This window comes from Cyprinus carpio, chromosome B22 (assembly GCF_018340385.1).
Source record: "Cyprinus carpio isolate SPL01 chromosome B22, ASM1834038v1, whole genome shotgun sequence".
Taxonomy (NCBI): Eukaryota; Metazoa; Chordata; class Actinopteri; order Cypriniformes; family Cyprinidae; genus Cyprinus; species Cyprinus carpio.
In genome coordinates, this window is record NC_056618.1 from 30,812,592 (window position 1) to 30,825,521 (window position 12,930).

The 12,930-nt window shown below is 34.7% G+C and overlaps 1 protein-coding gene across 11 annotated transcripts in view; it reads left to right on the forward strand.

Moving 5' to 3' along the window:
- Window positions 1-4,979: 4,979 nt before the first annotated feature.
- The window catches only part of dock3 (dedicator of cytokinesis 3), a 189,812-nt gene continuing 181,861 nt past the window's right edge, over window positions 4,980-12,930 (forward strand). For 4 of the 11 annotated variants that reach the window (XM_042749366.1, XM_042749373.1, XM_042749369.1 and 1 more), the window contains exon 1: window positions 4,983-5,477. In XM_042749366.1, coding sequence (XP_042605300.1) covers window positions 5,441-5,477 — 37 coding nt within the window. In that variant the 5' untranslated portion in view covers window positions 4,983-5,440. Of the gene's footprint in view, window positions 5,478-12,930 lie in introns of all 11 variants that reach the window. The other 7 variants (XM_042749371.1, XM_042749375.1, XM_042749376.1 and 4 more) reach the window with 5 other exon arrangements.

A 12,930-nucleotide genomic window follows, 5' to 3' on the forward strand; every position in this document is an offset into this window, starting at 1 on the left:
AGATTCTTCAGAAGAATATGCAGAGCGTCCCGCGCTAAACACAGACAGGAACAAAGATCTTTACACATTACCTCTGTACAGATTTAGTACGAGAGGTACACACTGTACTGGTGTGTATGTGTGTGTGTGTGTGTGTGTGTGCCTTATCCTACACTCTCAGAAAAAAAGCTGTCACTGGGACAGTACTGGGACAGTATTTTTTTTAGGTAAAGGCTACTAATATGAACTCTTTAGGTACCAATAAGTACCCTTTAGGCACAAATGGCCACGTTGGAATTATAAGGTTCTATCTGCATTCTGAGAGGTTTTGAGATATTGAGCTTCAAAGTTTTTGCATTCCATATACTTTGTAGAACCTTTTTTAAAAAATAAAGTCTCAAAATATACACAACCTTAAAAATCACATAATGTAAAAAGAATATGTGAATAACTCAATTTTGAAAAAAAAAAATAAAAAAAAATAATTGTCAGGTAGAAGGGGGTTATGGTACTACATTGTATTTATGGAGTAGATCTGAAAATTTAATTTCCAACCTAAACTGCCATAATATGTTTTTATGAAATATATATTTTACAAAACATGATTTACACTAAAACTGTGAGAAAATCAAAGCCATAAATCTTTGTTTCAAAATGTAGCGAATAAATGCAAGTTTTTAATTACACAGAGCCAGTCCTGTTTTCAGAAATAAAAACATTAACGAAATTCAAACCTAATCAAAGTCACTCTACAATTACGATCAGTAAAGAAAATGCGCCCTAACTATCAATCAAAACATATATTTTAAAATATTACTTCATTCATGGTTAATGCTTTTCTAATCTACTATCAGTCCTTGATTGCGATTATCCATTCTATTTACACATTCGTATTGCAATTCATATTTCTACCACATGATGTCACTGTAAACTTTTGTAGAAACTTAAATCAAGAACTGAGCTCAAGATGTTTCAGGACAACATTTTGTGAAAGATCAATCAGTCTAGCATTGGATTTATTTGTTTGTTGATGTGGCAGGTTTTATTTATTTTTTATACGTTTATTTATTTGTATTTTCTTATCTGTCATATATTATTGAAAATAAATGCATACATTTCTTTGTTGTATAATCCAAGGTTTATTTATTTTTACTTATTGGTTTGAGTGAAACTATATGTTAGAACATCTCAATTTGTGTATGTATAAATGAAAGGATGGTGAATTTTTAAACATACATTCTTAGGCACTTTCATCTGAAAGACTGCGTTGTTGGATTACGTGCTGCCTAGAATCCATGCAAAAAACTCTTTGATTAACATCCTTCAAATCAGAAATCTCATCCTCAAAACAAACCTAATCTAATCTTTGTAAATTCACCAGAAAACAAAACAAACAAACTCTCTAGAAGGTCCCGTATGCAGACACGACTCCTCGTGACACAGCGAACAGAAGGATGCTTTTGATAGTTTTAACTCACAGACTGAGCAAACTGCTTTCATCTGGAGAATTCTCCTCTGAATCGTGATGACTCAGTGGTGTTCGTGTTTCACTGCCTCTCTTAAGTCTTTTGAATCACAGCCAGCAAGAGTAACAAATAGAAACTCCCTTCACTCATATGCTGTTTTATATATCGCACTGGAGGCTGAAAATACGACTACTAAAAAAGAATATTTTGGTAGACTTTGCCCTTATAGCATCAATATATATAGATCTATTTGGCTGATACATGTTGCTGCATAGTACACGCATAAAATGCCTGCAAAAGCTGTTTTATGCATTTGAATTACAAACTAAGTGAAGATAATCATTGGTTTCTATTGAATTTATACTGCGATAAATATGGACTTGGAATGAATAGATGAGATTCTGAATTTGATTAAGACTTGCTCAGCAGGTCAGGAGAATCCGCAACACCCTCAATGACCATTAAGCTGCCTGTGAAAATGCGGCAGGTTGCTATCCGCGTCACCATGGTTACCTCATGTCCGGAATGTTTATTCAGTTCCCGCAGGATCGAGGTGTTAGCAGACAATCACCTTTACATCTAAAAATAAACAGTGAAATTGAGTTTATGCATCAGCGGCTCGGGGAAAAAAAACAACAACCGATGATTTAAAGTGGCTTGTGGAACATCAGGGTAATCTGAGCTGTGCTTTTTGAATCTTAGTTAGACATTTATCATTTATAATTAATATTTATAACATTAATTCAAATGTTAATGTAATATTTATCACAATAACTGTAAACACTATATATATATATATATATATATATATATATATATATTAATATATATATATATATATATATATATATAAAATAATAAAATAAATAACTTGTGGAACATTGTGGTAATCTGTGCTGTGCTTTTTTAATCTTAGTTGGGTTTATATAATTCATATTTATAATATTTTGTATTTTTTATAATTATTATTATTTGTTGAATATAAATTGTAAATAATATAATAAATAATATAATAAATGAATGACTTGTGCAACATTACTAACAATACTTATAATATTTACTGTAATTATATGTAACATTTAACATTTTAATAACAATTTTTAAATATTTAATTGATATAATAAATTAATAAGTTATATGAGTGGCTTGTGGAACATCAGAATATGTTCAATCAGAATTTAACTTTTTTATCTTAGTTGGGCATCTATAACTGATAATGAAATATAGAAATATATATAATAACAATTATTTAACAGTGAATGGTTTTAAATATGATAATAATATAATAGATATCTAATTCATAAATATTATTTTTCTATTATTATTATTATTATTATTATATAAGCAGTGAATTAATATATGGGGTGTACAATTATTATGGGTGTATTTTTTTTCTAAATTTTTATGTGTATATATATTTATTTGTTATTATTAGTTGTTTGTTATTATTATTTGTTATTTGTTTATATTTAATTTTTGTGTAATACATAGAGATATCATTTTAAACATATGACATGACATATACGTTTATATGTAATATTTAATGTTTTTTTAATGTTTTTTTTTTCATGTTTATGTCATTTATAGTTATTGAAACAAAATAATAAACCACTGCCACAAATGTTAATTATTTCATAAAATGTTAGATTTCAAAGCTGCTATGTTTTATGCTGATGCTAAAATGCACATTTATGTGAGACTGTAATACACACTGCTAATGGACTCTGTCGTTTCTAAATGAATACTTGAGTAGCCTAAATGAGAAAGAAAGGGCAGTGAGAGCTCTTGATTCCCCCTGTGTCTCTCCTTCACCTGCTCGTTTCCTGAAGATATCCTTCTGCAGTATCATCATGTTTTCTTTCTGCAGGACTGTATGAGTTCGAATCTCCAGGATTCACTGTGCAAGTCTGTAAAGTAGAAGAAAACAACACAAAAATAAACAAAGCAAGAGGGTTGTTTTCTAATATAACCTCTGGGGGTTTAAAAGTGCTGTCTTGAGCAGTTTTTATAACTTTTATACTTCAACAGGTACTGAAATCATTATGCTAAAGGAGTGGCGCGAACCGCCCCTGGCACACTTACCACTGCAGAAAGATATGCCTGGCAACGTAATTATGCCCAGATAATTATAGCCAGATTAGGAATTATAACCCTTTTGACAGATGGCTGGTTAACCCACATTCAGACAATCTTATCAGTCTATCCCACCATAAATGTCACATAATACAAAATATGACCCTTAAACTATAATTTATGTTAAAATCCCATTTCGGATGCATTCACACTGTTTGGTACTGGACCTATATTTTAAATATCCTACCTTCTTTGTAAACCACCTTCACTATAGTCAACCTCGCGATGACGACAATATAAAGACTTTGTATTGCATCTTTAGGGATTTAATTTTTATCCCAAACTATTTTGGGTCACTCCCGCTGCTTTAATCCTCTCAGATATGAAGTCAACCCCCAATCTCTCCCTGACCGCACATCTTAAACTTTGTACCATTTTCCATGACGAGAGCGTCTGTGGTACTTACAGTACCTTATTATTGTGTTTTGTATTCATTTTCAATTGTTTTCTTTTTTAATAACAAATGCGCGCTTGTCAATCTTCAAACTGAAAGGCGCGCGTCTAGCACACCAACATATTCTGCTGCTGTCCCAGGTGAAAAACAAAAAAAGTCTTCCATAATGTACTTAAAGTGCTCTATTTTCTCGCACTAATTCTGTACTTATAAGTAGGCTATACTAAAAATTATTATTTAGGACTTCTTAAGATAAACTCAAGACCAACTAAGTGTACTCAACTGTGCTATTTTTTGGGGACGCCATGAACATAAACTAAAATGCACTTTTAACATACTATCTCTGTATTTAAGAAATGTATTAGTCACCACTTGTAGTACACTCGAGTGTACTAGTGTATGAAAGATGGGTTCAAGCGTACAAGTGGTAACTAAACAAAACAAACAAACAAACAAACAAACAAACAAAAAAAGAGACATATTATGCAATGTAAGGGTGTATGTAAATGCATTTTTAGTTCATATTCATGGCCAAAATAGCACAGTTGATTAAACTTAGATGATCTTATGCTCATCTTAAGAATTTTTTATATATTAAGTAGCTTACAAAAGTAGTGTGCTAAAATAGAATACTTAAAGTAGCCTATATTATGGAAATGCACTTTTTTTTCACCTGGGGTGCGAGTCATCCCTACAATAAAACAGGTAAAAACAAACAAACATTGGATAATTGAATGAATGAATGATAGATTGGAGAAGCCACACTGTCGGCAAATTGCGTATTCATTTATTATAATTTTACAGAAGACTAGGAAAAGTAAAGTAAATTTATGTAGGCTATAGGCCTACCATCCATTGTTTGTTTGTATTAATGCCTAACTATGTATTTACACTGCAGAATAAAAACCAATGCGAAGTGCCTGTCAGCTGCTTTAAAATATAGACCCTCCTAATAACTCCAAACACGAGTCAATAAGCCAGCGCGCGCTCTGTCGAGCATTTACCGCTACGGCAAAGCGCGTGTCCCGTTAAAGAGCGACACTCTGCGTCATGTGACGGCGGACGGACGGACGGAGAGATGAAGATGGCGCAGCACCGGCGCTGAAGAGTATCCCTGTCCACCGCGTAAATCACGGAAAATTGCATCGATCACGCGCGCGCGTGACTCGAGAAACGCTCAAGGTTAGCTCGTCCTCGCGCTGTTTCGTCGGATTCCAGCGACTGACCGAGTCAATGAAATAAATAAATGATCGTCTCCATCCTCAGATGTTGCCGCCGCCGCATCCATAACGGGAGATCCAGACGCACGGAGGGGAAGCCTGAGCTGACGCGTGAAGCATGTCGATTGTTTTATCAAACACACGGCTGTGAGATAAACACGTCTGACGGTCTGCTTCAACTTCAGTGTGTCATCGTGCATGACATTTAACCGAAACTCTTCTAATATCTTGGCTGTTTTACCGGGATCATGTGGACACCGACCGAGGACGAGAAAATCGGAGTGGGTGAGTTGAAAATCTGTTTATTTGGCATCTTTGATATAAATAGGCTTTACGAATTAAACTAATTCTAGGTGTGTTTTATGTGGCTTGCTTATAAATCATTTGAAAGCGGCAAAGAACAAATAAAACTAGATGCCGTATTAATACGCAGTGTTGAATGTTTTATGTTAATGCTGAAGAGAAATTCATAACCTGTGTTATGAATTTAACACTATTACCAGGCTGTTACTATAAAACGTATTGAATTCATCATGTAAATCGTTCTGCACGACTGTTGAATACTAACGTGATGTTACAGTAGTACACACTGCTGATGTTGAGGATGCTACACTCGACCGACAGGAGGCGATGCGAGCGGTGCGTCTCCAACAGGTGCATGGTGGAAAACATCTAATATTGAGCTCTAACACTCATGATCCACAACAGAATCATCTTCTGAGAGGACACAAGCTTCTAAAAAAAATACACTGCGTCTTCACTGAGCAAATGCACTGTCAGCATGTTGCAGTGGTCACCGTTTACCCGAAAGTGTCACGGCTGGGTGTTAAATGCCAGTGCAGTTCACAGCTCCCCTGCTGTGCCTGATGGATTCAGACAAGCTTCATGTACACACAGAAGCAAATTCAAACATAGAGGTTATTTAATACACTTTCAAAAGAAGGAAAAAGGCTTGTATGGATTAGAAAAGAAGGAAACATTGCTGCAGCAAATTGGGAATTTGAATTATTGGTCTCATAAGGCCCTGATGAGTCACCATGTTCAGCATTAGGGCGGGTTTTTGATTGGTCATGTACAGTCTAGCTGTCACATCTGTCAGATAAATGTAGATTAGCAAGATGCATTGTTGTGTGACTAGACTCAGTCCTGGTGGTTGACTTCCTGTGCTCGTGTGAGTCACGATACAAAATGGCAGCCGTCACTTGTGTGTTTTTGCTAAATGTTATTTATTTTTTATTTATTTTTTGGCATTAGTGGTTTGAAGCCTTATTAGTTGCCTCAAATTTTAGTTACTCATATATGGGAGATTCTTTAATTAAAGTCTCCAAGAATGATTTTAAAGAAAACATTTTTGGAGGAAGAAATAGCCTCAGTAATAGCCTTATAGAGTGTCAACACTAATTTGGCTAAAAACAACCATAACAATTTTTACAATTTTTATAACAATTAAAATAAGCATTTTGGACAACAATTGTATAGTTGTTATATTTGGTTATTATGAAAGTGTAATTTAAAAGATGATGTTTCATATAAGAAATATATGAGGACATTGATTTGCATGACCTGTTTTATAAATTTACATTTATTAAAAAATATGTAATTATGAAACTAGTTAATGTTAACAGTTATTGGCTAAATATCTGATAACTGTAATGTCAGAATTTATATATATATATATATTGAAATTTTGCATTCAAAGTTAAGGTAATTGACCACTAACTTGCATTTTATGACCAAGCCATGATCATAAATCTTTTTTTTCTCAAAAAGTTAAACATTTCATTTCTTTCATACATCACACAATATAAAACAGTCCTTACTGCACAACACTATTGTTAACTAAAGCTATTAAAAAAATGAAAATCCAAAATCTATTAAAAATGTAAATTAAAAATATGGGTTTAAGTTGAATAAAATTGACTAACGTTTATAAATCTAAAACTGAAATAAAAATAAATTAAATCTAAATAAAATATATTAAGAAAATAAAAGCTTCTGACATTTAAAATTAAACTAAAGCTAAAATCACTGGAAAATAGAAATAATACTAAATAAGATTGTTATGATAATTATATATATAGTTTTTGAATTTTAAATTTAAATTAAGGTTAAATTAATTATATATACACACATATACCAAAATACACTTCAAATTTATCATGTATAAAGTTTTACTTTTCAAGGTTGAAGTTGTCCAAAGTGTCCTTGACTGAAAAATCACACATATATGAATGATGAAGAGATGAAAATGAAAATGCAGGGCCATTTCTTCTTCTTTGGTGCTGCATTTTGTTTGCAAGGAATAGCAAAGCAGTCAAAGTTTGAAAACTTTAAATTTCTCCCCAGGGAGGCCATAGAACCTCAGATACGGTCCATTTGTCAGAACTGTCATCCGACATCTGCTTTAGTTTTAACGATTATATTTTAAGAGCTACAGAATTATAAACTTATTGGAACAGACCGGCTGACTGTTTGTCATCTAGGAAAGCAGATCTGTCAAAAGGATGGGAGTTTTACATTCCGAGGCAGCAGAAGGTGGAAACTCATGGATGTTCTCCAAAAGGCCGACCCCCCTGAGATTCTGGCACGCCATTGAAAAACAGCTATTCACGCTGGCTCTGTGTGAATGGGTCTTTGTGATGCAATGGGCATGTTGAATGTGATGCTAACCCCACAGCCTGCTAATGCACCACACAGTTCACATCAATGAAGGCCATTTTTCTCCTCATCTCTAAATTTACTGTATAGAAATCATAGAGTTTCAATATTAATTCTGCTTATTTTTGAAGATATTTTATATTAAAGGAATATTTCAGTCAAAAAAGTAGTCATCTCAGGCCATGCAAGATGTAGATGAGTTTGTTTCTTCATTAGATTTGGAGAAATGTAGCATTACATCACTTGCTGGATCATCTGCAGTGAATGGGTGCCGTCATTCATCACAATAATCACAATAATCCACAAGTTATCCACATGACTAGTGAAGTAAAAAGCTGTGTGTTTGTAAGAAACAAATCCATCATGAAGATGTTTTAACTTTAAATTGTTGCTAACTACGAGTCCATAATATTGCTTTCTCCAGTGAAATTTTCTGAATCAGGAGAGAAATATGTACACATCAAGCTGTAACGATGGTTTTGTTTCTTACAAACATATAGCTTTTCAATTCACAAGACATTAATTGTCATGTGGATTACTGTGATGTTTTTATCAGCTGTTTGGACACTAATTCTGACGGCACCCATTCACTGCAGAGGATCCACTGGGAAGCTGCTACAGACATTTGATGGCAAAATTGGCTTTTTTTGGGACCATAACAGGTGATATTAGTAGAGAAACATTTTGAGGTTGGAAAGGAAATTATCATATTTGAGATGGTGATTACCACCACATATAACAAATTCCACCCCTTATTTAGATTATGAGAACAAGGCTACTGAAGTATGGCTTCATTTTAGTAACTACACTATTCACTTCTGCTTCCTCTACATAAGTCATAGGTGACATTGTTGATATAATGGAGATAATAAGATGGAAATCTTCTGTAAGAGGGCCAGACTGCCCAATTTTATGGTTAAAGAGCCAAATTTCCTTGTAATGCCTAGAGGTGATGTATAATTTACTAATGTGCGCAATTACGTCCCATAATGTTATGTAATGTTATATCCTTGGGGCATTTGTGAAGGGTAGCACTCATGCTGCATCGGATGTGTGACGGTTTTATGTTGATTTATCTGACTTCCAACCATACAGCACTTTGTTATTCGATGTTTGAAAAAAAATGTGTGAAGAAACAAAATGGGAGCGCTAGCATTTGTTTTGAACGAATATCAACAAAGAAGCTAATTTAATTTTTTTTTTATATTGGTTAAACATGTTGAATGTATGCTAAACAGGCTTCATCATTTGAAGTTTTTATTTGCATTTACATTGTGCTGACCATTCTGGTTGTTGTCTTGAACTCATACTGACACCTAGTTGTGTGGATGAAGAATCACGTTAAAGTTTTCAATTACTGATACCATTGCATAAATGTGCCATTTGCAATGAGACATAAATTAGTTATTCTGTGAGCAAAAGTGACCAATTCTATGGCTTTACCGAAATGCAAGTAACTTCAGCTGGTCATGTGATTTCAAAATGGCTGCCTCTGTGATGTGACCCACTCCTTGTTAAACAAAACTGATTTTTTTGGCCTGCTGATATAACTGCTGTCTTAATTTCAAAGTGTACATAATTAAAAAAAAAAAAAAATTTCCCAACACACTACTCAGTTGTTTGTGTAGAACTTCTTTAATGAGGGAAAAATGACTAAGTTCTTCATTAAAAGTGAATGTTTATCATTAGTGATTTAGCAATATATCGACCAGATTTTTTAATCAGCTCATATTCTGCCATTTCAGGCTTCCTGTTTTCAAAATATCTAAAGTCAGAGTTCAGAAGTTCGGTAAAGTCGTAAGTCAAGAGTTTAAAACCCTAGCAGTTAGCATGTGCTGATAGACACAATAGTGCTAATAGCACTCTTCCAGTCCATTCTGAGATTTGTTTATCATCTGTAACTCTGCTTAAAGGAAGGAGTTAACAGGCAGATGGGGAAACTATTATGTCCCCTAATTTAATCTGTATTGGATAGACGGCTATAGAGGTCCAGCCTCACGCTGGGCCCAGGGACGCTTTGGATATTCGCCACTGAATATTCATCTTAGCTTAATGAAGAGGCTACGCTCAATTAGAATATTGTAGACGGGTGTGATTGTGGGCTGTCAAAGAGACTGGGTGAGAAGGAGGGTGTCCATTGTTGTTCAGTAGATCATTAAGTGCAGTTATGAGCCATCACACTCGCCTATGACAGGAAAAGAGTGCTTGGGATTTCAGAAATGTTGATGGAGGTGTTCTGGAGGCACTGTGAGAACTTTTATTCAAAAAGTAGGTGGTGGAAAGTTTGGTTGTTTGCGAGGCTGTCACATTTCAGCCTGCAGTTAGTTATTAGTGATGCTTGCTATGAATGATGCCTCAAATCATGTGGCTTGTTGTGGTGTGCTCAAGTGTTTCTAAGTGGCAGATAATAAAATTACAATATCGTCCTGAATATTGATACTTGGGGTTAACAGGTCTTAGATGGCTAGCAAATGCATAGCAATATGCTAAAACACGTTATAAAAACTTATAAAATAGCCAAACAAAGCTTTTGAGAGATCATTTGTAAAATGACCAGTTTAGGGTTTTGTTTAAGCTAATAGCACAAATGACTAATATTTACGTAAATTAAAAAAAAAAAAAAAAAATGCCGTTATTGCAAGGATATAAACTCATTTTGGTATTCCTACTGTTATCTCGACAAACTTTTATTCAGAAAGTCAAAATTGGAAAGTTTGTTTATTTGGGAGGCTGTCACATTTCAGACTGCAGTTAGTTATTAGCAATTTGCTAAGACTGATGCCTCAAATCACAAGGCTTGTTAAGGTGTGTTACAATTTTAAGTGTCCAGACTTATTTTTTTCACATGGCGTACGATAAAATTGGAGATAAAATCACACAGACTTCCATGTAACTGAGACCAGAATATTAATTCGTAGGGGATCGCATAGCAACATGCTAAAACACTTTAAATTATAAACTAGAAAAACAGAATTAGCCCTAAATAAACTTTTGTGGGAGATTTTTAGTGTTATTTGTAACAAATTTCTAATAATTCATTTAGCAAAACAGTTTTAGTGCCGTTATTGTAGGATATATAGTGATGTGAAAAAGTGTTGGCCCCCTTCCTGATTTCTTATATTTTTGCATGTTTGTCACATTTTAATGTTTCAGATCATCAAACAAATTTAAATATTAGTCAAAGATAACACAAGTAAACACAACATGCAGTTTTTAAATCAAAAACAAAACAAAAAATCCAAAACTACATGGCCCTGTGTGAAGAAGTGTTTGCCCCCCGTTAAAACTGTGGTTTATCACACCTGAGTTCAATTTCTCTAGCCACACCTGGGCCTGATTACTGCCACACCTGTTCACAATCAAGAAATCTCTTAAATAGGACCTGCCTGACAAAGTGAAGTAGACCAAAAGATCCTCAAAAGCTAGACATGCTGAGATCCAAAGAAATTCAGAAACAAATGAGGAAGAAAGTGATTGAGATCTATCAGTCTGGAAAAGGTTATAAAGCCATTTCTAAAGCTTTGGGACTCCAGCGAACCACAGTGAAAGCCATTATTCACAAATGGAAAAAACATGGAACAGTGGAGAACCTTCCCAGGAGTGGCCAGCCAACCAAAATTACCCAAAGAGCACAGCGACGACTCATCCAATAGGTCACAAAAGACCCCACAACACCATCCAAAGAACTGCAGGCCTCACTTGCCTCAGTTAAGGTCAGTGTTCATGACTCCACCATAAGAAAGAGACTGGGCAAAAATGGTCTGCATGGCAGAGTTCCAAGACGAAAACCGCTGCTGAGCAAAAAGAACATAAAGGCTTGTCTCAGTTTTGCCAGAAAACATCTTGATGATCCCCAAGACTTTTGGGAAAATACTTTGGGAAAAGTTTAACTTTTTGGAAGGTGTGTGTCCTATAACGTCTGGCGTAAAAAAATAACACCGCATTTCAGAAAAAGAACATCATACCAACAGTAAAATATGGTGGTGGTAGTGTGATGGTCTGGGGCTGTTTTGCTGCTTCAGGACCTGGAAGACTTGCTGTGATAAATGGAACCATGAATTCTGCTGTTTACCAAAAAGTCCTGAAGGAGAATGTCCAGCCATCTGATCGTGACCTCAAGCTGAAGCGAACTTGGGTTCTGCAGCAGGACAATGATCCAAAACACACCAGCAAGTTCACCTCTGAATGGCTGAAGAAAAACAAAATGAAGACTTTGGAGTGGCCTAGTCAAAGTCCTGACCTGAATCCTACTGAGATGCTGTGGCATGACCTTAAAAAGGCAGTTCATGCTCGAAAACCCTCCAGTGTGCCTGAATTACAACAATTCTGCATCGATGATTGGACCAAAATTCCTCCACAGCGCTGTTACAGACCCATTGCAAGTTATCGCAAACGCTTGATTGCAGTTGTTGCTGCTAAGGGTGGCTCAACCAGTTATTAGGTTTAGGGGGCAAACACTTTTTCACACAGTGCCATGTAGTTTTGGATTTTGTTTTCCCTTAATAATAAAAACCTTCATTTAAAAACTGCATGTTGTGTTCACTTGTATTATCTTTTACTAATATTAAATTAGTTTTATCTGAAACATTAGTGTGACAAAGTGTGACAAACATGCAAAAAAAAAAAAAAAAAAGAAATCAGGAAGGGGGCCAACAATTTTTCACACCACTGTATCTATTTGCCATTTCTATGTTTCCTTCTTGAAAGTAAAAGGTGGAAAGTTTGTTTGTTTGGAAGACTGTTACATTTCAGACTGTAGTTATTAGTGATGTTTGCTAAGGCTAATACCTCAAATGATGTGGCATGTTGAGGTGTGATTTACTTTTCCAAGTGTCTAGATTTATAATTTTCATCTATCAGATTATAAAATGGTTGATAAAATTGCATAGACTTACATTAAATGCCACTACATGGAGTTTAGCAGGTGTTAACCACTTAGGCTAACATAGCAGCATGCTAAAACATGCTAACTTATATAATAGCAAAACAAATCTAGAAATTCCAAACCGACTCCTGGGAGAGTTTATTAGAATAATTTCCTTACCAATTTTGGATTTTGTTTAGGTTAGTTACACAAATT